Source organism: Dermacentor variabilis, chromosome 2 (genome assembly GCF_050947875.1).
Source record: "Dermacentor variabilis isolate Ectoservices chromosome 2, ASM5094787v1, whole genome shotgun sequence".
NCBI classification, from domain to species: Eukaryota; Metazoa; Arthropoda; class Arachnida; order Ixodida; family Ixodidae; genus Dermacentor; species Dermacentor variabilis.
This window is the reverse complement of record NC_134569.1, coordinates 27,095,617-27,117,628: the sequence shown is the minus strand read 5'-3', so window position 1 is coordinate 27,117,628 and position 22,012 is coordinate 27,095,617. Positions and strand designations below refer to the sequence as shown.

Below are 22,012 nucleotides of genomic sequence, written 5' to 3'. Positions count from 1 at the left end.
CAGCGCTCTCTGCCTACGCATTGCGCATATTGTGACGAGTTGAGCTTGCGGTTGACGGACAAGGCGGAACATACTTCTCAAGGCTACGCGTGCCGAGAAGTGAAATCACGATAGACAGTGCGCAGGAAAGGGAGAGGGCGCTTCTGCCACTTCTGCTATTCTGCTGCCGGGAGACGAGCGCCTAGAAGGAGAGGAGGAACGAGGGCACGTGACTACGTAATTGGGAGAAGGGTAAGGAAGGAAGGAAAAAGAAATCTGGCCGAAAACTGGTTCTGGCGGCCTCACCTCGAGGAAGCGGCCCCGGTAGCGCCGCCCCACACGAACGGCGAGCATGAAACTCGGCCGTCCTGACAGTCTGAGAACGCCGCTACTCGCCCATCTCTAGCAGACGACGCCTTCTGAGCACTGGGTGTCGTCGTCTGCTCAGAGCGTTCTCTTGGCTTGTGGCGTAGCTTTGTCATCAAGGCGTCCCTCGTGGTTTGTGTGACAAACAACGAACAAAGAAGGGCCTCGTTTCAACTACGGGGAGGGTGTGCGCAGCGGCTTCAAAAGGTGGACTCCGGGTGAAACGTCGTCGACCCGCACGTCAGCGTTGCGCCGCGCACAACGCGGTGAGCGACGCGCGGTGAGTGATCGGTGATGGTGCAGATAAAGGAAAAAAACGGAGACACCTTCGGCGAGAAGGAGTTCGTCGTCATGAAGGATAACATCGAGGAGTTACGCAGGAGGATCTTCGAAGAGGCCGAGAGGGACCCAGGTCAGTGTAGGCATGTCAGCCAGTGCCTTCGGGAAAAATTGTTCCTGTCAACGCCTGTCCTTCAAACGCGCGTGGCAGGAAGGAAGGAAAGTTTGTCTCACACAGTGGCGAAAACGAGAGCCGTTACTTCACGGCTTCTTACGCTCTCTTGAGGCGCTTTAGCGTAGCTTTCAGAAGGAATGAAGCGATGAGTTGCAACATTGCAATAAGTGTCAGGAACGGACGCTTCAGCTGCGTATCTGCACTTTTTACTTCAAGCTGAGGTTTCCCTTCTTTGAAGGTGTCGATGTTTATTGTGCAAAGCTCAAGCTTATTTCCATAGTGACGACTGCCGCGAAAAAAATACGTCTTGCCGTACTCGAAAAGCCGTATATTAGACTATTGGCATGTGCTGCTCGTGTTACCGTATACTCAGTGTAGCGGCAAAAGATTGCGCCAATCTCAATAGTAGAGCAGTCGGCCAAATTGGAGGAATGTATAAAGATTTCTTGCCGTCTGATGTATGACTTATTTCTGGACGCGATGATGATGCCGGTAATGACGTATTAAAGCTTTCTGAATGAGTGATTTATTCGTGAAGCTATACGCGTGAAAACCGCCCGTTCCGTGAACCGGCGGGAAAACGCGGTCGGTACAGATTTCGTAGGACAAATTGTTTGGCGTTGTCGTGATGGGAGGGTATACCGTATTCTCTCCGCAAGTCGATTCGAAATATGGGTTTGATAAGCCTGCCTTATCAAGTGCACTTCGATCTGGGATTTCACACGAGCAGATTGTCAAGGAGCAAGCGAGACGCCACTTCGGCACGAACATCTCGCGACGCCGTCAGCTCTGCCCCGCTACAACGCGCGCGAGCAACCGGGAAAGCACTGCGGGACTCGCTAATGTGCTGCCTCGGAGGCACAAACAACAAAGCTCGTCATTGCTTCCTCAATTGCAGCGGGCGCACCTCGCTCCGCGCTGGTCCAGAACGTATGTGGGTCAGCGAACGACATCGCATGCTTCTGGCGTGCCTGTTTGTTGTGGGCGCCGTTGGCCGCCGGGGTCGTTTATTTTCGGTAGAAAGGAAAATGGTCGGCGCCGCTGCTGCGATTTCAGCCGGTTGCCGGCGTTCGCTTTGTTGCCGGTCGTTTTGCCCAGAGAAGCAGCGTGCGACCTCGATACGCGCTGCCCGGTCGTTCGCTTCTTTTTTTTTTTTATAGTTGAGCTTCCTCGGGGCAGAGAGCTTCCGCGAATTGTCGCAAACCAAAACCACTGCCTTCAGAAGCACAACTTGCTCTGATTGATGCGCTGTACATAAGGTGCAGGGATTCTTCCCTCTTTGCAGCAACCGATCCTGAAAACTTCTGCTTTAGGCATGAAAAGTGTTTCAGTAGGACCGCAGGGTGGCCGTAGTCGTAGAAGAAGCGAGAAAAGAGCGACAAAACAGAATAGTGAATTTCGCCCCACAATTTGTTCTTTCCCTCGGAGGCGCCGACATTCAAGGCAACTTGATAGTGACTTCGGCTCTTACGCCACAGACAAAATTCCCTGCAAACTTTCATTTCGTTTAGCGTGTGGCGTTTCGCTGTGAGATTTGACAAGGTCCGAACTATCGGAAGATGTTCGTCGTTCGTAGTTGTTTTTCACTGGACGTAAGCATAGCTTCCTCGTTGTTTGACTCAGTTGCTATTTATGTACAGGTTAAAAAGAGGACGTGCTTCACCATTGTGCGACTGTTCTCGCATGCTCAGACAAAAACGAAAACTCAAGTCTGCGCGACCGACTTCATTATCTGAACTTTGACGTAGCTTCCTTTCCGAGTCGCAAAGGTTCCAGCCGTGTATACTTTAGAGAAGGCACGGGGCCATCTTTTCCAAACCTGTATTCCATTTCTTATTTTCTTCTGCTTTCATCATTGTCTCGGACGTGGCTCGGATGCTGTTGTTATCGCTGAGATCAGCCGCTCATCATGAACCTTAAAAAATATAGAGAAATGAAGCAGTACTTCTGCTCAGACCGCGATCCTCAGGTCCAAACCATACAGCGGGATGAGCAGATCGTCAGGGCCTACGGGACTCCTCACCATAGCGCACTCCGTAAATATTCTATGAATAAAGTTTTACAGAACCGGAACCTTGGCCTGTTTTTATTAAGTTAAGCACGAAGGTAACGCATTGCTAGAAGTGCACCGGGAAGTACCAGTGAAATGTACCGAAGGTTAAAAAAGAATAGGAAAAGAAACTGACTATGCTTGCAGCCAAAAACGGAGTGATGCAGTTAGAACTTGAGCGACCGCGCCGAGACTGCGATGAATTCGTATTTTCGTGGGCGTGTATACGTCGTGACTTAATGATGCTTCTCTTGACAAGCCTGCTTGAACAGCAAAAGTGCATAATTGTCATTAAAGGAGCTCGGTTCCAATAATTAGGATGCGTTTTCCCCCGACAGCTGCGAAACTGTGCCTTTATTACAATCCCGGGGGTGGAGGCGCGCGCAGTTGCTTTGTGCGGGCTTCCAACGCCAATGTTATCTATCACAGGTATCGGGGAAGGACGGATATCGTGAGCGGAAATAAAAGCGGACGTTCGCACGAAGGGGACAAGCATTGCTTACGACTGGCAGGTAGACAGACCTATACACAGGGTCTCCCAACTATCATGCACCAAGATTTAAAAGTATGCAAATGCCACGTAGCCGGACAGAACCAAGGTAATGTTTCGCTGAGTAGTCCATAAGTATGATCGCTTTGGCGCAAACAAGGAAGGATGGAAGGGAACAAGGGGAGCATTTGCCATCGTTTGGAGATACTCAGATTAGTTTTTGCATTCCGCCTAATTACATAATTAGTCTTAATTATTTAATCAACTTATCAAATATTCTTAGATGAAAATTGTAAAGGAGAAAGTTGTAGAGCAGTGTTAAAAACTCCCGGTGCAGCTTTCTGTTGCTAAAAACGTGCTACATAAGAGTGTTCTTCCGAGCTTTAAGGAAGCCCGCGAATACACACAAAGTGCCACAATGTCGCTTGTGCGCAACGGTATAAGCTGGGCATGCCACTTGCCATTGTTTGTTCTTATTTAGTAGGTGGACGAGAAGAGAAGGGGAAGCGAGGTGCTGTACTTTTTTTTTTATTAGTGACAAACATGCGCGGCATTAAGACCATCAAGCCAGAGAAAGCCTAGGGGGAATTAACCGTTCCTTTGAACTGATATGTTATATTAATTAGGAAATGCGAAATGAAAGTGGACTAAAAGAGAACGTGCTGCAGGTGGGAGCCAAATCCACGTCTTCAGCATATTACGCGTGACTTGCATTAAGCTACCGCGGTGGTCGTCCAACCGTCAACTTTGTCGAGTATTTGTGTGTGTAGAGAGAGAGCGAGAGAGAGAGAGAGAGAAAGAGAGAGAGAGAGAAAGGAGGCTATTTGTTTATGTTTGCAAGGTAAGGTATGGGAGCGTTAACCAGCGCCTCCTGACGGCCATGGCGGCGAACAATCCTTCCTTTGTTTTTTTATTGCGGAAGGAAGTGCAGGGAGGCAGGGAGAGTGTAGGAAAATGCCGCGGCACCTACGGGAAGTGATAGGCGACACAGTTGCAGTATTGGGCAACGGCGCACACACCAGTCTCGGTAATTAGCTTCGCTGTACGGGATGAGGTCGACATAGCTTCGCACGATGTGCACTTTGATGTAAACGAGAGCGCATAGTTGTGCGAGTGGACTCACGGTCAGCGCACCGACCAAAGCAAATGGCGGAACGAGAAAGGCCCAGTGGACGCTAATGCTGCAGAGTTAGCGTGTCGTCGCGTCGCAAGAGAGATGCTTCACGCAAACAGGTAGACGCGCCGAGTAAAACTATTGGTTTAGATTTTTTTTTCGTGGTGCTTTCATTTTGAAACAAGTCGCAATAGAAACGGAGGACAAAACGTCACAGCGTCAAGATGTGAAACCTAAGAGCAAGGTAGATTTCACTCACTGATTCATATATCCCACCCTAGAGAATGGTGCGTGCAGATGAATGGAATTTTGTTTTTTACGATAGCGACGGCTTTAACGTAAACCCTTCTCAACGAATGAGTGTGATAACGCGAAGGTTATGAAGCCCTAATTTAGCCCAAGCAAAACATGTACAGAAGAATAGAAAAAAAAGGAAAACAGGGAAGAAAAGAGCACTTGTAAAGTGACTAGGAATTCTTTAAGAATATCAGTTGAGAATCAGGCGAATCTCACGCATATGAGAGAATCAGTGTTAGGTGAAGCCCTCTTTGCTTACGCAAATGTCAAAGTCGATGTTATACAACGTAATGTTAATAATACTAATGTTCGTGCAAATTGACCCAAATTCAATATAATGTTAATGCAGATTTGACTTTAGTGACGTAAATGCAAATCAGTGTTCATGGACATATAACGCAAGAACGCAAATGTTTCAGTGTAGGTGCGGCTTACGTCTCAATGCGACATAAATGCGCGTAAACTTGTTAAATACAACGCACATTGGCGCAGGTTTATGGCAGTGCACATTAGTATATCACCATTCACAAGACAGTTTCACCAACCTACGCATCGCCGCAAGTGTCAGGGATATTCGATAGGAATTTAACCAACACCATTTCATACGGTCGCATGGACGTCGTGTTACGACTGGAGGCGGTGCGTTGAATGAACTCGCGCTTCGCATGTTCTCGAGCCTGTTTTTCTTGTTCGTGGTGCTGTCGCTTTAGGCTTGACTCAGTGGTGAGTAGCGGTGTGCGTATCTAGAAACAGAAACGGTTAACGCGTCGATCCCTCCGGCGAAAATGTGGCCGATTGCACAACCAGTTCTCGACGGGGGGACTGATGAGTGGAGGTGGGACAACGTACGAGACGCATTCCGAACACGTTTTCCAGTTTTCTTTTAAGTTAAAGTTCCAGTTAAAGGGTGAAGACTAACATAACTCTGTTGTTTTGGCTGTTCCAGTAGCCAGGGGTCAGTGGCCCGCGTGCGCGGTCAACGAAGTGCTGGGAGAGGAAGTCTTTGACTTGCGTTTGCGTTGACGGCGGACTGACGTAAGAGGCGGCGAACCCGACGTCCTTGATCGGCACGCTTTACTCGGGCAATGCACCGTCTGCGAGGACGTGCTCGGTTTCCTTGTCGGGCGGTGGCGATATCGTCACTGGGCCTACTGCGAGGTTCGTGCAGTGAAGTCTCGTTCTTTCGAATTGCCGCACGCCATCAATCCCATGCTTGCGCTTTCTTTGACACACTCGCTGGAAACCGGCAAATGGCAGCGAATCAGCACTCCACGTCTCCAACAGCACGAAAATATCCTTTTTCAGCATCACGCGATGAGCGTCTACGCTGGAGGCAGGAGTATTCAGATTGTGGACGTCGAATGAGAGAATGAACACTTCTCGGCCAGCTTTGCAACTGCATAGTAGATGCAGGGTCTTGGATTTAGTGGCACTGGGCTCCCCACCCGAGTGCTTGTTTTTTCTTATCAAGCATGTGGCCCCTACCCACTATAGGGGATTTGTCAAGAAATGTATGGATTATTCCAATTTATAATGAAGAGTGCTCCTATTCCGGATCTCCTTTTCCCTTCTTTGTCGCCGACTTCATCAGTCCTTGCCACTGGTTGTCCTGGGCCGCACACAACACTGGTAGTGACGTAGTGTGTGGTGTGTTTTTCCGGTAGTGGGGAGTATGGGAGTAGATAGTGGGTATCTAGCTCGTGTCCACTCAGCAGGACAGATAGCTACCAGCACCAACAAAGTAGGAGAAAGAGGAAGAAAAAACCTTCACCTAAAGAAAGAGTAAGAACATCGGAACTTTCAGTGGAACACGAGCAAGTACCTTTCACGACAATGCGAGCTGACGTTAGCAAGTTTCCGCTGTAGAGTTCCCTGTGTAAATGTTTACCTTCATGGATCTGGTTCATCCATAACTAACCTCTGTTCTTTTTCTAATGAACCAGAAACTATTGACCATTTCTTTCTTTCTTGCCGCCGCTTCTCATATTCCGCGCTTCTCAATGTGCCTCATATTTCAAACTAGTAAACTAGGTTTGGCACTTACAACACCAAACCTTTTGTCTTCCGGTGCCTGTCGATTAGGCACAAGCCATGGTTCGAAGATTAGCGCTCTGCACAAGTTCATTGAAGCATCCGGAACGCTACGCTGCTAGGGTACCGACTGTGGGACGTATTATTTTAGGATTATTTTTTTCTTTAGCTTTTCAGTTTAATTTTATATTTACTTATTTAGTTGATGTATAGGTGCTCTGAAATTATGTGTTATCAGTTAAATGCCAAATGATTCGTTCTAAATGTTCGCCTTTAGCCCTTTTGGTATGTTGTGGGGTGTACGTTTCAATCTATCCAGTGTGGCCAGTCTCCCTCGTGGGTATGAGCCATGTTTTGAGGGAAGAACAACTTTAATAATTGCATGGTACTAGACACCACGGTTGCCGCACGCGAAGCATATACATTCCACAGAACAGCGAGAGCGGCTTTGTATGAGTGAACATGCATCGAGGAATACTGCTGGCACCCCCGCGAATTCTGACCAGACATGTGGTCGCTTTTCTTGCTGCTTTGTCATCGTACAGAACGGGGAACATAAACGAGGTCGTGAGTTTTTCCATTTCGAATGTCCCGTAAAATAAAATGAAACTTTCCGCTAGAACCCGCTATTTTATATGCAGCTGCTAAAAAATCTCCCAAGAAAATTTCAGCTACAACGCGCGCTAAGAAATTTATAAAAGCAGAGACGAACCCCCGAATAAGAAAAGAAGCGACAAGAACGCTGATTTCAGTGCAGTGCAAGGCGGCTACTCACGAGGAAAAAAATAAAGAGAGAGAAAGAGGAGCGAGCGTTGCGTTAGAAATGGGGAGCGTGGCGCTGTGCCCTTTTAGTATCACCAGGAACGCATTTATTGCAAGCAGGTGGTATGCACTCGACGACCTCGCATTTCTTGCGTTTCGAGGGCAGAAGCATTTCTCAGGGACCATGTTGCCCCTGGCAGCGCTAAATCCTCGCGGTTAAACTACCGCTACGTTTGGGGTAACCCGGCAGTTTGTGCAAAAGCGCCGTTAGTATTGAGTTTTACCAAAGCGGACGGCTTTTATGCTTTTTTTTTTTCGGCCTGACGGTTGATATTCAGCCTCTGCCATTCGCCTTAACGCCCGATTTCACGCGGGAGCCGCGTCGTGGCGGGAGAAGCAACAAGCTCGTTCGTTGCGATACATCGTGCAGAGAGAACATTCGGCCCCTGCTCTTTCGATCATGGCGTTGGCGAGCAGTCACTGGGAAATGCCTATACGGCACTAAACGTTGGAGGCCCTGTTTATGTGGCCCAGAAATTTGCGTGTCCCGGAACGTTCGATTGGAAGGGTTGCGGTGCCGAATTTAATTGCAGCAATAACGCGCACGTCCCGCACTGGTCCAATTATTTTCGGATGAAAATGTTTGCTTACCGCGCTTCGTACGTGCTGTGGGAGACAAAACTGACGGCAAAGGCTCGACGAGTGCTGGTTGAAACGTTCTTTCGCTTATTCTTTCGGGCGCATGTGGTCCAGTTCTTCTACGAAAGGAAGGAGAAACAAAGCCGGTGTACTGTTCTTTCATACGCGAAGGAATGCCCCAGCGTCTAGTAACGTTGGGAATGCCCGGTGTTTCTCCAGTGCTCGGTAACTACGTTCTAACTCGGTAACTACTAGGGCCTTCATACAGCTGCGGCGTGCTGGAACAGGAATTAAGGGACAATGTGTATGTTATTTATTGAAGTTCGTCGAGGGTGACATCAGGAGAGCCGCTATTTCCAGTATAATTGCGTATTTGCACTGATGTTCTCGATGTGAATTTTGGTGTAAGCGGCTTTTAAACGATTTACAAGTGCATAAAGCATACTGCGAGATCATATTCTCTACAAGGACCCGTACGTAGAAAAAAATCTGCGTTTCACAGTGGACGAGAGCCATACGTTGCTGTGGCAAAGAGGTTGCACGATGTCCAGTCCGCGCACTACGAGAACGTAGGCTGCCGCTTTCATGTTGTGTCGGTGCTGACTTCCATTGCAGATATGATCTACTTGTAAGTTGTAGGGGTTGACATATTTGTCAGGCTTTGTGCCTTTAGTATCCATCTCCCTTCAGTCAAATACCATAACAGAAATTCAACTTTTTAATTAGAAAATTCAGTTCGTGGCAGAGCGCCCACAGCCGCGGCGGGTCGCTAACAGCGCCGATGTTGCTGATCAGAAATTGCTGAGACAGTGGCCTCGAGGAGTTTCCGGCCACGTACCGAGAGGTGCTTGGTCACTACAGGAAGGAACGAAGGAAATATCCACAATCCCACGGGCGGCTGGACAGGTCCCAGGCGGTCGACCTGAGACGGTTGCAGACGGGCACTTTCACCAACCCCTGCCACCTGCCCCGCCTGTGGCCCGCGCTGCACCCGTCGCCCGGCAGCCCGTGGTGTGAGCACGAACGTGCCGATATGGGCCATGTGCTTTGGGAATGCCAACGCCATGAGGAGGGAGGACCAGGAGGGAGGGGGAAGACAACAGCAGTACCGGCCCTCTGAAGCGGGGCGCCTCGCTGAGAGATGGCAAGCTGCCCTCCTCAGCGAGGCACCCGAAGACCAGGAGTGAGCCGTCCAGCGGGCCAGGGCCATTGCCGAGGATCTCGGAAGATTTTCCTCGGGTGATGGACCCCTGGCAGCCTAGCCCCGGGCACCAACAGCAATAACCGTTGGTGAAATAAAGTTTATTCCTATCCTATCCTGGCCTCGTTGTCTGGAAGGTAGCGAGGTCATCACCCGCAGGGACGTCTGCGGTCGAATGACTTGGAAGAAACAGTGCGACTTTGAGAGATGCATACGCATGTAACTTTGATCATCGCGACTCTCAACTATATCGTAGCGTGCTTCACTTCGTGCCTAACATATTTGATGTACGTATTGCGGCTTTCGCTAGTCTCTGAGAACGTCGCCCTCCGCTGCATGTCAGGCTTATCTGCTCTTCCTAGAAGGCTCTGATTTATTCTGAAATTAAAGTGAGCGCCTTGGCCATATATATACTTCTCTGTCTGCGACAGCAGATTTCATTATTCTAATAACAAAAAAATCCACCATGTAAACATGTGCCAGTTGCACGCAAAGTATACATTGACACCTCCCCGACCCACCATGGTTGCTCAGTGGCTATGGTGTTGGGCTGCTGAGCTCGAAGTCACTGGATCGAATCCCGGCCACGGCGGCCGCATTTCGACGGGGCGAAATGCGAAAACACCCGTGTACATAGATTTAGGTGCACGTTAAGGAACCCCAGGTGGTGTAAATTCCCGGAGTCCTCCACTACGGCGTGCCTCATAATCAAAAAGTGGTTTTGGCACGTAAAACCTCATAATTTAATTTTAAGGACACCTCCCCGCTGAAATAGCAAAACCATGCCCAGTAAGTGACGCAGCAGCGATGGAATATTGACACGTGCACTTTTACCTTTTTGGGTGACCGCTTTTTACTAAGAAACGTTATCGCTCAGTGCGGGACGCGCCCGCATGTATCAGAAGTTTCTCGAATGTTACCGATGGTTCTATCTGCTGTCTGTTGTCACCGAAGCTTGTATAATCTGCTTGCATGCGCGATGTGAATTGTGCAGAACGTCCTGGAAGACACGCGGGCATCAGCGATTACTCTGGAACCTTCGATGACTCATGTATAAAAGCCGACGTGCTTGACCGGTAGATAAGATTTCGACGATCGTCAACCGTGTTCGCCACTATCGCTGTGCTTTGAGTGTAATTTGCTTTTGTGGGCACAAGTTCGTGCAACAAGAGTTAGTTTCGTCATTCACGGATTAGCCGCTGCATTATTCACCGTCGCTACTACGTGACAATGTTTAAAACAAGGATAGGAAAAGACGCAATTGCACTGCAGTCATCACGACGTTGTTCAGGCGCAAATAGTTTGAAAGAAGGCTGAGCAATCGTGTGAACAGCTGTTAAGGTTTGATGCGAACTCAATGCGGATTATCTAGAAAATCAATAGTGCGTAGATCGGATGAGTTACTGGAATATTTAAAAGATGACACTGAATAAATATGTAACTTCAAAACAACTTTACAGTAGCATACATACACACAAGAAGAACTATACATGGCTCAAGCGATCATCGCGCACTAGGAACACTCATACGGTGACATTAAGCTATGGTTATTAGCAACAATGTGATATGAATAATGCTTGAAGCTGGGCTACACTGTAAAAAAAAAAGATGTGCCGTTGTTCTTACTGTACATTTCCCAGCCGATAATCTCCCGCAAATTGTATAGGCGATGGCAGTTTCATTCCACAGCACTTCAATAAGGCGCCGTCATAATTAAAATAATTTCTCGTAAAAAACCGAGCCGTCTGTAAATTTATTCCGGGGCACCGCAGTAATAGGCTCATACTTACAGCAACTGCTCGTAAGATGTACTGGCTTCTGTAATTTCATATCGCGACACCACAATTGTCATATATACAGCAATTTTAATAGTTTTTCTGAATATGCTAGAACTGTCCTTTCCGATAAAAACGAATCTTCTGTATATACTATTCGTTATTACAATATTCAGTTTGCTGTAAAAGTGTCTGTTATTACCCTTTCTGCAGTGTCTTCCTGCTTTACCAGGTACGGGTTACTTGACAGCACACTACCTATACGTTGCCTCTGAAGCAAGAAAAACTAAAAAAACAGCACTCTGAAAAAGTGACTGGCAATAAAACCAAAGCTGTATGCGAAGCCGATAGGAAAGTATATGAGCCCTTATGTGAAGAGTATAAAATGGCCCCGCACCTCAAGAAAGAAGACGGGAAGCAGCCTAAAGTAATAAACCGAGGGAAATTAGTACAAAAAAGTAGACAAATGTAATTATGTGATACTGGGCTACAGTCCATCAATATACACATACCAATATCTGGTTTGCAAACTAGGTCCGAGTGTGCATTTAGAAAGGGCAAATATGGGCAATTGTAGAATAGCGCTTGAGCTAAAAAAGAACACATTTCAATGATCCGATGCTCAAGGCGTAGCACCTGTTTATGGCCCGTTTGCCTTGCTGTTGGTATTTTGCTACCACCGGGTTAGATGCCAAGGAATGCGCTTGAAGGAGGCAAGTCAGATGGAAAAGAAACTTGAAGTTCTTAAATTTGTTATAGCTGCGTCTGTTTTCCCAGCACTCACCCCCTATTGGTGCTCGGAAGTCACGTGACAAACTGTGACAAACTCTGCAGAAGTATCTCTCATTTTTTAAGGGGGCGACCAATATGTATCAACAAATTATAGACGAATTTCAGTACTGCCTGTGTTTTCCAAAGGTCTGGAAGTCATTTATTCAAGAATAAGTAAGTTTTCTGACAGACGTAATGTAGTATCTGAGTCACAATTTGGTTTCAGAACTGGTAAATCTACAGAAACAGCGTTATTAACAATGAAGGAAATAATTTTGAACAATATTTATAAGAACTTGTATACGGTGGGCCTTTCCCTTCATTTTGGTAAGGCTTTTAACTGCTTAAATCATACGATTCTTGTTAACAAACATAAAATGTATGGAATCCGTGGTAGAACACTCACATTGCTTGAAGGATATCTCCAAAACAGAAGCCAGTCGGTGTCTTTAGATAATGAACTTTCATCCCGTTTGCCTATCAGTTGTGGTGTCCCACAGGGGAGCATATCGGGACCCCTTTTGTTCAATACACACATAAATGATATTGTAATAATAGATCCTTCCATTGATATTGTGATATACGCGGATGATAGCACGCTACTTTTTCAGGCCCTAACCTTAACGATTTAATGGTGAAATGTAATGACCTATTAATTAAATTGTCTAGGTGGTCAAGGATGAATAAGTTAAGAATTAATCCTACAATATCCAAGGCTATGGTATTTCGCGCAAGAAACAAACCGATAATACCGCATTGCATGCCTCACTTAGAAGATCACCAAATAGAAATAGTTGAAGTGCACAAGATAGTTGCAGTATATTTTCCCTGTTGTATAAAGTGGGATGCCCACACTGACTGTCTGCAAGAAACTCTGTTCCGTCTGCGGGGTTCTGTCGCGATGTCGTGAAACTTTGCCTTTGAAATGTAAATTACAAGTTTATTACGCACTTTTTTTCTCACCTTAAATACTGCAACTTAGTATGGGCCACAATGACCAAAACAAACATAAATAAGGTCCTCGTACCGAAAAAGAAAATTATTCGAATAATAGCCAGTGTTGATAATACAACTAGCTCCAAGTATGCCTCTGAAGCACATAACATTGTCCGGGTCAACCATTTGTATCACTTTATGTTGTTATAAAAAATGTATTTTTCGACGGCATCCATTGCCGATTTTTATTCGACTCTGGCATCTTTGGACATGCATCGTGCTAAAATACACACAAGCACTATTAATACATGGAATATACTACGTTTTCGCACTAATTATAAATTACAAATGCTGTCCTACAACCTGCTCCATGTTCTAAACACGTATAAGCACACAATATATATAGGATATACCAAAGGTGAGCTGCGGAAATATATTGTTAAAATGTGATTTTATGTCTTCTTTATGTTTTGCTTGATTATTCTTATTATTTAATTCTGAACATTTGTATAACCATTTGAGCGTTTCTATTTTTGATTTTATTATTTAATTTTTTGTGCAAAGATTATTACACTCTTTATGTATAACTGGTGAATGTTTTCTCTTTATTGACTGTAACTTTTGTGTGTGCGTCTGATTTCTGTACCACTCATGTGCTACTGCTTGTAGGGGTTTTCTGGGCATAGTCAAGCTGCTCATGTAGCTTTTTGCCAGAAAACCCTCTAATTGAACCTGGTAAATAAACCTATACTATACCTATACCTCAAAACTATATAATATACCTCAAAACTCATCAAGACTGAAATCTGGAGGAGTTGGTGTGGCTCCATCTTAAAGAACTGCGCGAAAAAGACGTAGATGAGCTAGAGAGAAACGACAGACGCAGATGTGACAAACTGCCGGGAAAAACTGCCTGTAGATGTGCCCTAACCTAACCTAACCATCCGAGAGCCAGTAGGAGGTGAGTGCCGTGAGAAATTCGTTTCAGAAATTCTTCCGGCTGCCGGGAGAACAGACACTGCCTTTGCTAAATAGGATCAAATATCGTAAAATTTCAGCTTTTGGGTAGCAAACCCGTTCAAAGAGAATAATGCATATGAGAGACACTACGCTTTCTTGATCAAAAACAGACAGATGATGATGTGAAGAATGCGCTGACCTCTTTGTTGATAAACATTGTTAAAATGAATTCTTGGTTAAGCGACAGTGAGGGACCTAGTTTACTTCCGAGTGATGCAGTTATGTTGGCATTTCTGACAAGAGGAAAAAAAATTAAGTTAGCTTCACGTACGAAAAATTTTGATGGCTTTATCATTATTTCCAGCAACTCGACCAGGCATATTCGAGGCTAAACAACTGCATTCGCGAATGTAATTTCTGTGAAGGCGAAAACTATGACCAGCTCAAGAGCAGGAAGCAGAGCTGCCAGGTATTTATAGATGGAATACCAATTCTCGTTATCGAAATGGCGAGCATATTCCAAAAGTGTGTCTGATTGAGTTCTGGCAAGTTCTCGTGATGTTGCGTTTCATGAAATTAATGACAAGCAAAAAATAAATCAGGGTGCTTCGAGCTGCGCACAGCGGTACGTAAAGCGACGAAACGGGAGCTCACTCACGTGGTGGCGTAGTGTGACACAACTCAAAAAGAAGAAGCGTATAGTACAATATACTTGCGCTACTCTACGCAAACAATCAATAACACAGCGTGACAGTCAGATAACCTCTCTCTCACCAGCAACAATACCCTCGAGGCACGCAGCACCAATGCCCAGTTCGGCGAGCACGTGTGCTGCACTACAAATGCAAATTATTGTTTTTAACTTCACTAGCGCGAGTGTTCCTTAGGCAAGCGCACCTCTCAAAACACTATCAAACTCAAAGCATGCTCACCAAATTTAAATGCTTGGTGTTAGGGTTCCCTGTGTGCGGCGACGAATGGAACGGATGCCAAGCGCCTCAGACACGACGTGCCTAATCGTCACGCTCGTCAATATGAAAAGACTTGCCCGTCGGGTGTGTGTAACGAGATTATGAGCATGCGCGAATCCTACCCTCCTTTGTCTTACCTTCACCCCCCCCCCCTTCTGCGCCAGTGAGCGGTTTCTCGCCGAATTACTGTGTGTGCGTTGACCAGTGTGTTGACCCGACGTTACCTACGCTCCCCGCCTCTAAACCAGTCAGTGGGTTTTCTCCGTATTCCTCTGTGTGGATTGCCCGAGAGTGGTCTTTCTCCGTATACCTCTGTGTGAACTGACCAGTGTGCTGACAAGGCCCTCGACCACGAAGCAAGATACAATTCGGTTGCCCGGATTGTGTAAGGCATAAGAAGGCCAGCGAGAGGCCACGGACAGATGTTCTTTGCCCTTGCTTGCCGGAGCACGCACGCCGAACTTTTCTGTACTTTTTTTTTTGTCTTGGAGCGCACCGCTCGCCCGTAACGATGTGTTAACCTTCGGCTACTTGCCTTTTTTCATTACCACGTCTCCCCTGCCCTCTCCGGTGGCCAATCTGGTTCGAGCTCCAAGCAGACGCTGTTCAAGGTCGCCAAAACCCCGTCCTCATAACAACTGGTGGCAGCCGTAACATCGGAAAACGTAGAAGAGACGATCTTAAGTCCAGTCAAGCGGTGAAGCAATAATTCTTATATTTATTCATAGTTACGCTCAAACTTAATTATCAAGTTATAGAATAATATTTAACCAGAAGTTGTAATGCAATGTGCAATAAATATTTATCGTGGCATCAGGCACCCACATAACGACAACGTCGGGAAGCCCCAAGGACTGCACGCACTTTGCCCAGATCGCGTAAAAACGACGCGATGCCGAACCCAGAAATACTACACACGAAATACCAAAGCGACCAAACGACCAATAGCGTTGTGAACAAACCTGAACGCGAATCTGCACCACTCTGAACTCATAACCATAACATTGTAGATTACATTATTTTTTAATAAACTCTGTTCTTACATACGTTCGTGCCGTACCCTTTGTCTCTCTCTTTTCTTTAATCATTTCAAGTGACAAAGCAAGTCTTTGCGGAAAGTTGTGATATAGTGAAGCTTATAAAAAAGGCACGGATATTGTAAAGGAATTGCACCGCATATAGTTAAGGTGTTTGCCAAGTCTTGGGTAGATATTGGGCAGTGGCAAAACAGTCCTCTAGGGAATCTGAAGAGCTCGAGAATTCTTTTATACAGGCTCGCTGTCATTGCTGTGCCAACTAGTTGCTCGGACTGGCATACTTCTGTAAAATGAAACTTATTTTTTACGTGGAATTGCGCGTTTCCGCTTTTCTGCCTAGCGATCTCTTGAGGGAAGAAGATATTATGATAGAAAGAGCTTTAACAATTAGGGTTCTTGTTGAACAGTTTCACATAAGCTTAGAGATGACTAGACACTGGCACCGTAATTCGTCGAGCTGCTTGAAATCTCTGACATCCTAGAGCCCTAAGTGCACTTGACGGCATTGCTCATTAAGTTTCGAGTTTCAGGTGATCGTTATTAGCACTTCACAACTAAGTTGCTTTCACGTTGAACGTAATTGACGAATCATTAGCGCAAAGTGCTCGTATGATCAGCCAGCGCAGTGCGGATCCTCACGAGCTGTCTGCTTCTTTTCCCCCTTTCTTTCATGTGTACAAAACGAACGGAATCAGACCAGTTTCATCCAGCGGACGTACAAAAGATTGCCGACTGCGATGAGCTGTGCCGCCGGTTCATCCGCCAGAAGAAGCTCAACCTGGATGCCGCTTTCGAGATGACGAAGAACGCTCTCATCTGGCGCAAGAAGTTCGAGGTCAACGGTGAGTTTATGACGGCTCCCAACTTCCTTAAGCGTTTTGCACGAAGGCCTCCTGATCAGACAGCATAGCTGAATTACTTGTTACTTGTGTTGTATCAGAAATAAGTCGCATTCGACACGTGATGCAGCGACGTTAAGTGCGTTCGCTGAGCGTTGTTGATTATGCAAACACAAAGGGAAGAAACAGCAAGACGTGCTTGCCTCCCTTCGTGTTTGTCGTTCGCGCGCTTTCGTCATGTCGCCAATGCAACTTGCCCAGCTGTCCTCACGTTTGATTACACAAGCGGGGCGCACACGTAGTAGGCAGCGGGAACGTATTCTAAGACCGACATATACTCACATGATCAAGTTAAGCTGGGGCAAACAAATTAGGCGCCTTTTGGTTCCACTAGATGTGGCCAAAATTTTATTAAGTTAGACTGAGTTCAATTATGGGGTTTAATGTGCCGAAGCAACTCATGGACTGAGGAACGCCGTAGTGATAGTCTACGGATAATTTTTGACCAGATATATTTCTTTAACTCAGATATAAATCACCTCAGTGCCTGTTGTATGAACACACCGCTTCTTGGGAATGTCGTGACCCAACACTAACCTCGGGAGCTCTTATGTCCAACATTGATGAGCTTGTTAAATGCACGTTGATTGACCTGCGATGCATCACAGGCACCAAATGGAGTGTCACAACAGAATTCCTTATACATATATATATAATAAAAAGCCAACATAAGGAGCCAACAAACAACGACACCGAGGGCTGCACAAGGGAAATTACATGTACTTATTGATTGAATCAAAGAAATGATAAATTATTGTAAATGAAGGTGGATGAAGAAACAGCTGGCCGCAGGTGGGGCGCGAGCCCACGTCTTAGCATTGCGCATGCGAGGCTCTTACCAATTGAGCTACCGCGGCGCCGTTTTCCCATTCACTTTCTGGGGTATTTATGTTCATCTACTAGAACTAAACGTGGGAGCATTAGCCAGTGACACACCTCACGGCCTTGACGGCGGATGTGGAACATCCATTTTTATCGCAGGCAACCAGTTATTTGGTAAGAGCATCGCACGGTGTAATGCAAAGACGTGGGTTCATGCTCCACTTGCGGCCAGTCGTTTCTTTACCCACTTTCATTTCCATTAATTTAGGATTTCTTTATTTCATTTATTAAGTACATGTAATTTCCCCTATGCTGTCCTTGGTGTCTTTGTTGGCTTCTTGTAATAGGACTTACAAATCGGGGCCTCGGTTTCCTTTCTCCTTTCTTCTCGTTCAACACAAAGTGAGGTATCGAATCCGGAAGCATCAGTGCCGTCAGGTAGAATGTGTGGGTTTATTAAACAGTTGGATATATATATATATATATATATATATATATATATATATATATATATATATATATATATATATATATATATATATATATATATATATAAATGTTTAGCCCGCCGAGTCCGCAGTTGCCTCGGTTCACTGCGTTCCACCCTCAGTAGCCTTGTGACCGTATATGAGCCGAAAACACACGCACGCACGTACATACACACGCACACAGACACAGCCATTTTAAATTTTCAAGAACTCCTCCTACACATCATCAATTTGTCAAAGAGGCGTAATGCTCACCGACCTCGTGATACAATTGTTCAAAGTGAAAAAAATTGGCGACACGTCGCGAGCTTATGAAGATGTACTTTCAAAGCAACGTGATTTTATACGTTGAAATATTAGACAACATCTTCGGCAGCTCATCACGCCTCCTGTGACATTGAACATCCTAGAAATTGAAAAGAAATAGGAATCGGCAGAGCACTAGCTAGAAGCAAACCTTCTCCCGCTGCAGCAAATGCACCCATTTCAGCAGCGTTGCACAGCCGAAAAAGAAATGGGCATGGGCAGGGCATGTAGTGAGGAGGGAGGATAACCGATGGTCATTAAGGGTTACGGACTGCATTCCAAGGGAGGGGAAGCGTAGCATGGGGCGGCAGAAGGTTAGGTGGGCGGATGAGATTAAGAAGTTTGCAGGGACAACATGGCCACAATTAGCACATGACCGGGGTAGTTGGAGAAGTACGGGAGAGGCCGTTGCCTTGCAGTGGGCGTAGTCATGCTGCTGCTGCTGCTGCAGATGATGATGATGATGCACGAACGGGTCTACAAAAAATGACAGCTGGAGTATGGCTTTTTATATTTCTTCATATCAAGTACAAAGAAGTTGCGTACGGACTGTGTCACAAGACAGCATGTATGGTAGGTGAGCTCCTTAGTGTATTACAAGCCTCTCGATTTATTGCATAGTTACTGCAGTTGATATCAGATACGATATTCCGACTCTAAAGGGGCTCTAGAAGTGATGGAAAAATATTTTGGCCACCAACCTCGGACGAACAATAGCCAGTTCGAACTATTGAATAAAGTTTGTTCTTTCTTTCTCATCTAGGTGACTCTGCGGGAGGCTGCGCAAGTGGTAGCCGCCGTAGCCACGTTTTATTTAGGCTTGCCATCCATGGGGCAGCGGGATCTCGGGAGCGGCAGAGGTCGCAGCTGCTCAGGTCGAACGCGCTAACGTGTTCTATTCTCGCGCTACCTGCACGAGAGCCTATCTTCTTCTTCGGCTGCTTTGGAGGCGATAGTCGCGACACTACAACTCCAACATCTGTGAAATTATGAAAACATTGACCATTGCTTCTGTTTTTATTCGTGAGATCTGTTTCAGGTGGCTCCGAGCCACTTTAGAATCGTAGAAAATGCGGTGGCAGACAATTTAGCTACTGCAGCCCCCGCTTTAAGTACCCTGACAGCCATGACATGTTCTGTATCAGACGCCAAAAATGTTCTTCGCACCCTGCGGCACCAACTTAGCAAGGGCACGTGCAGAGTTGGAGTTGCTGTGCAGGGTGGACCAATTCCTGCAGTTTTCTTCGAATCGAAAGACTCGCCGCACGTTCAACACGCACCTCCATCGTCTACGTTTAGACGTCGCCTACACGCCTCACTTCGTGTCTCGCATCGAAAAAAGAATGTCACCACATTGCAGTTTCTCTGATAATTTCGACGCTTCAGTGGAGCACATTATGTAACACCCCTTATGTGCAGCCCATATATTGGGGCCTTTAACGTAATAAAATGAAAAAAAAAAAAAAAAATAAAAAAAAATATATGATTCGATGCCCTCAATATGACCAACAACTGGTCCGCTTGCGTGACCGTTTGAACATCCTTGACAGACGTCGTCTAAAAGCGAGCAAAGTGTATGTTATGAGCAGCCTATAGATGGCATTACGTGTTTTTTCTTCTCTACATTCTTTTTCCTTTTAACCGACTGATTCCACGGCCATGATGGCTTTATATATATATATATATATATATATATATATATATATATATATATATATATATATATATATATATATATATATATATATATATATATATATATATATATATATATATATATATATATATATATATAGATGAAAATACTTTTGTGAACTATTTCACTCCTGAGTGATGGGTGACCGTCCGATAGAACCTGCACTGTGCTTTACGTGCTGGTGCCCATCGAAACATTCTTCGTGGGTTTGCCAGTGTTCGTGTGCGTATAGTGCTTGTTGATATTTTCTTCCTGTTTTTCCGTTCTTTTTTGTTATTTAAGTTGCGAATTTTTGACTTTGATATATGTATCTTGCTCTAATGTAGCCTACCTTGAATGAATGCATGAATTTATTTCCATAAATATATACAAGTTTATGGAGGATATAAGGAAAAAAAGTTGCAAAAGAACAACTTGACTAGTCCGTAAACCTTCTCGTGACAGCAGCAGCAGAAACCAACACATGGAAAAAAGGGAGGGTAAGAGAGAAAGAACAAAACTAAACAAAAACAATAAACGTTGACCTACAAGTGTTCATACAGCAGATAGCAATAGGAAAAATACATAACGCAATAAAAAGAAAGCCTACTTATATAGAGATTAAAGGCTAATAGGCACCAAAAAGAAGGAGGTGAGGCCTGCAGACAGGACACAAGAGTAGAGAAGTGGCCAACACGAATGCTAAAGTCTACAAAAATGCCTGGAGTAAGAAGGCCTTTATCAAAATTATCTAAAATGATTTCTTCTTGTTGAAGCAGGGCAAGTTGAGCAGACCTATTTTTACGAAAGGCAAACTTACAATCGGTAAAAAATTTTTGCTTTCGAGGAAATCAGAAATGCGTTGAAAAATAATTTTTCTAAACCTTTTGAAAATACGGGGAGAATAGAAATTGGTCTATAATTTGTCAAAAATTTCTTATCTCCTTTCTTTAATGAAGCTAAGACTTTTGCAGTTTGTATCTGACGTGGGAATACACCGGAATCAAGGCAGACATTGTAGACGTGCATTAATAAAGGCGCAATTAAATATAGGACGTATTTTACTAGGTTTAATCTGAATATCATTGACCTCACAAACGCTGCTGTTATTAAGTTCACTGAACTTGCATATTATTTCAGATACGCTCGTTGGATGCAAAAAAACTGAATCGGAGCAATCAACGGATAAGTAACGACTAGCACTCATGTTTATAGGTGCACTTGCAACGCGGCTAAAGTAATTGTTAAACGTGTCAGACAAAAAAACCTCCGGAAGTACATTGCCATTTTCCAAAATATCTGTTGTAGGCTGACAATCAGGCACACGAACAACAAAACGCTTCCACAGTTTCCGGCTGCCATTCCAGCAGGATTGAAAGTACTCGAGATGATAACGGTCATTAGCGCGGCGCAGCTCGTTGGTAATTGGTTCCGAACTGATTTAAAAACCTGCAGGTCATGTGGATTCCGGGTTTTAATGAACTTATTATATAATTGTATTTTAACATTGATATTACGCAGCAGTTCTGTCGTGATCCAGGGTTTGCGGATTTTCGAAGAACGCGGAGGTTTGGTACGAAGTGGGAAATGTTTTTTGTAGCAAGCCCGAAAAGTGTGCAAGAATGTTTCGTAGACAGCATCTGCATTATCCGCAGCAAAAACATCCCCCTCCCCACCCCCCCCCTCCCCCCAGCTAATCAGCCGTATTCCATTTCGGAACTGTGCAAGCTGGTGCATTGTAATTGGTTGATAAGTGAAGTTATATTTGCTTTCTCTTTTATTATTACGGATGAGACTTAGGAAGATGGGCATGTGGTCGCTTAAACTATACGTGAAAGCACCGGCTTTTACGTCAGCTTGGGGAAAGTTTGTCAGAAAAAGGTCGCTACAGGCAGATGTGTTAACTGTGAGCCTGGTTGGAGTCGAGATGGTATTATGACAGCCATATGCCTGCAACAAAAGCAAAAAGTCACGACTCGCTGCGGTATT

General features: G+C 45.3%; 1 protein-coding gene across 3 annotated transcripts in view; it reads left to right on the top strand.

Moving 5' to 3' along the window:
* Nucleotides 1-220: 220 nt before the first annotated feature.
* The window catches only part of LOC142571534 (motile sperm domain-containing protein 2-like), a 59,458-nt gene continuing 37,666 nt past the window's right edge, over nucleotides 221-22,012 (top strand). Inside the window, exons 1-2 of one of the 3 annotated variants that reach the window (XM_075679964.1) lie at nucleotides 221-757; nucleotides 16,529-16,675. In XM_075679964.1, coding sequence (XP_075536079.1) covers nucleotides 640-757; nucleotides 16,529-16,675 — 265 coding nt within the window. In that variant the 5' untranslated portion in view covers nucleotides 221-639. The remainder of the gene's footprint in view (nucleotides 758-16,528; nucleotides 16,676-22,012) is intronic. The other 2 variants (XM_075679965.1, XM_075679966.1) reach the window with 2 other exon arrangements.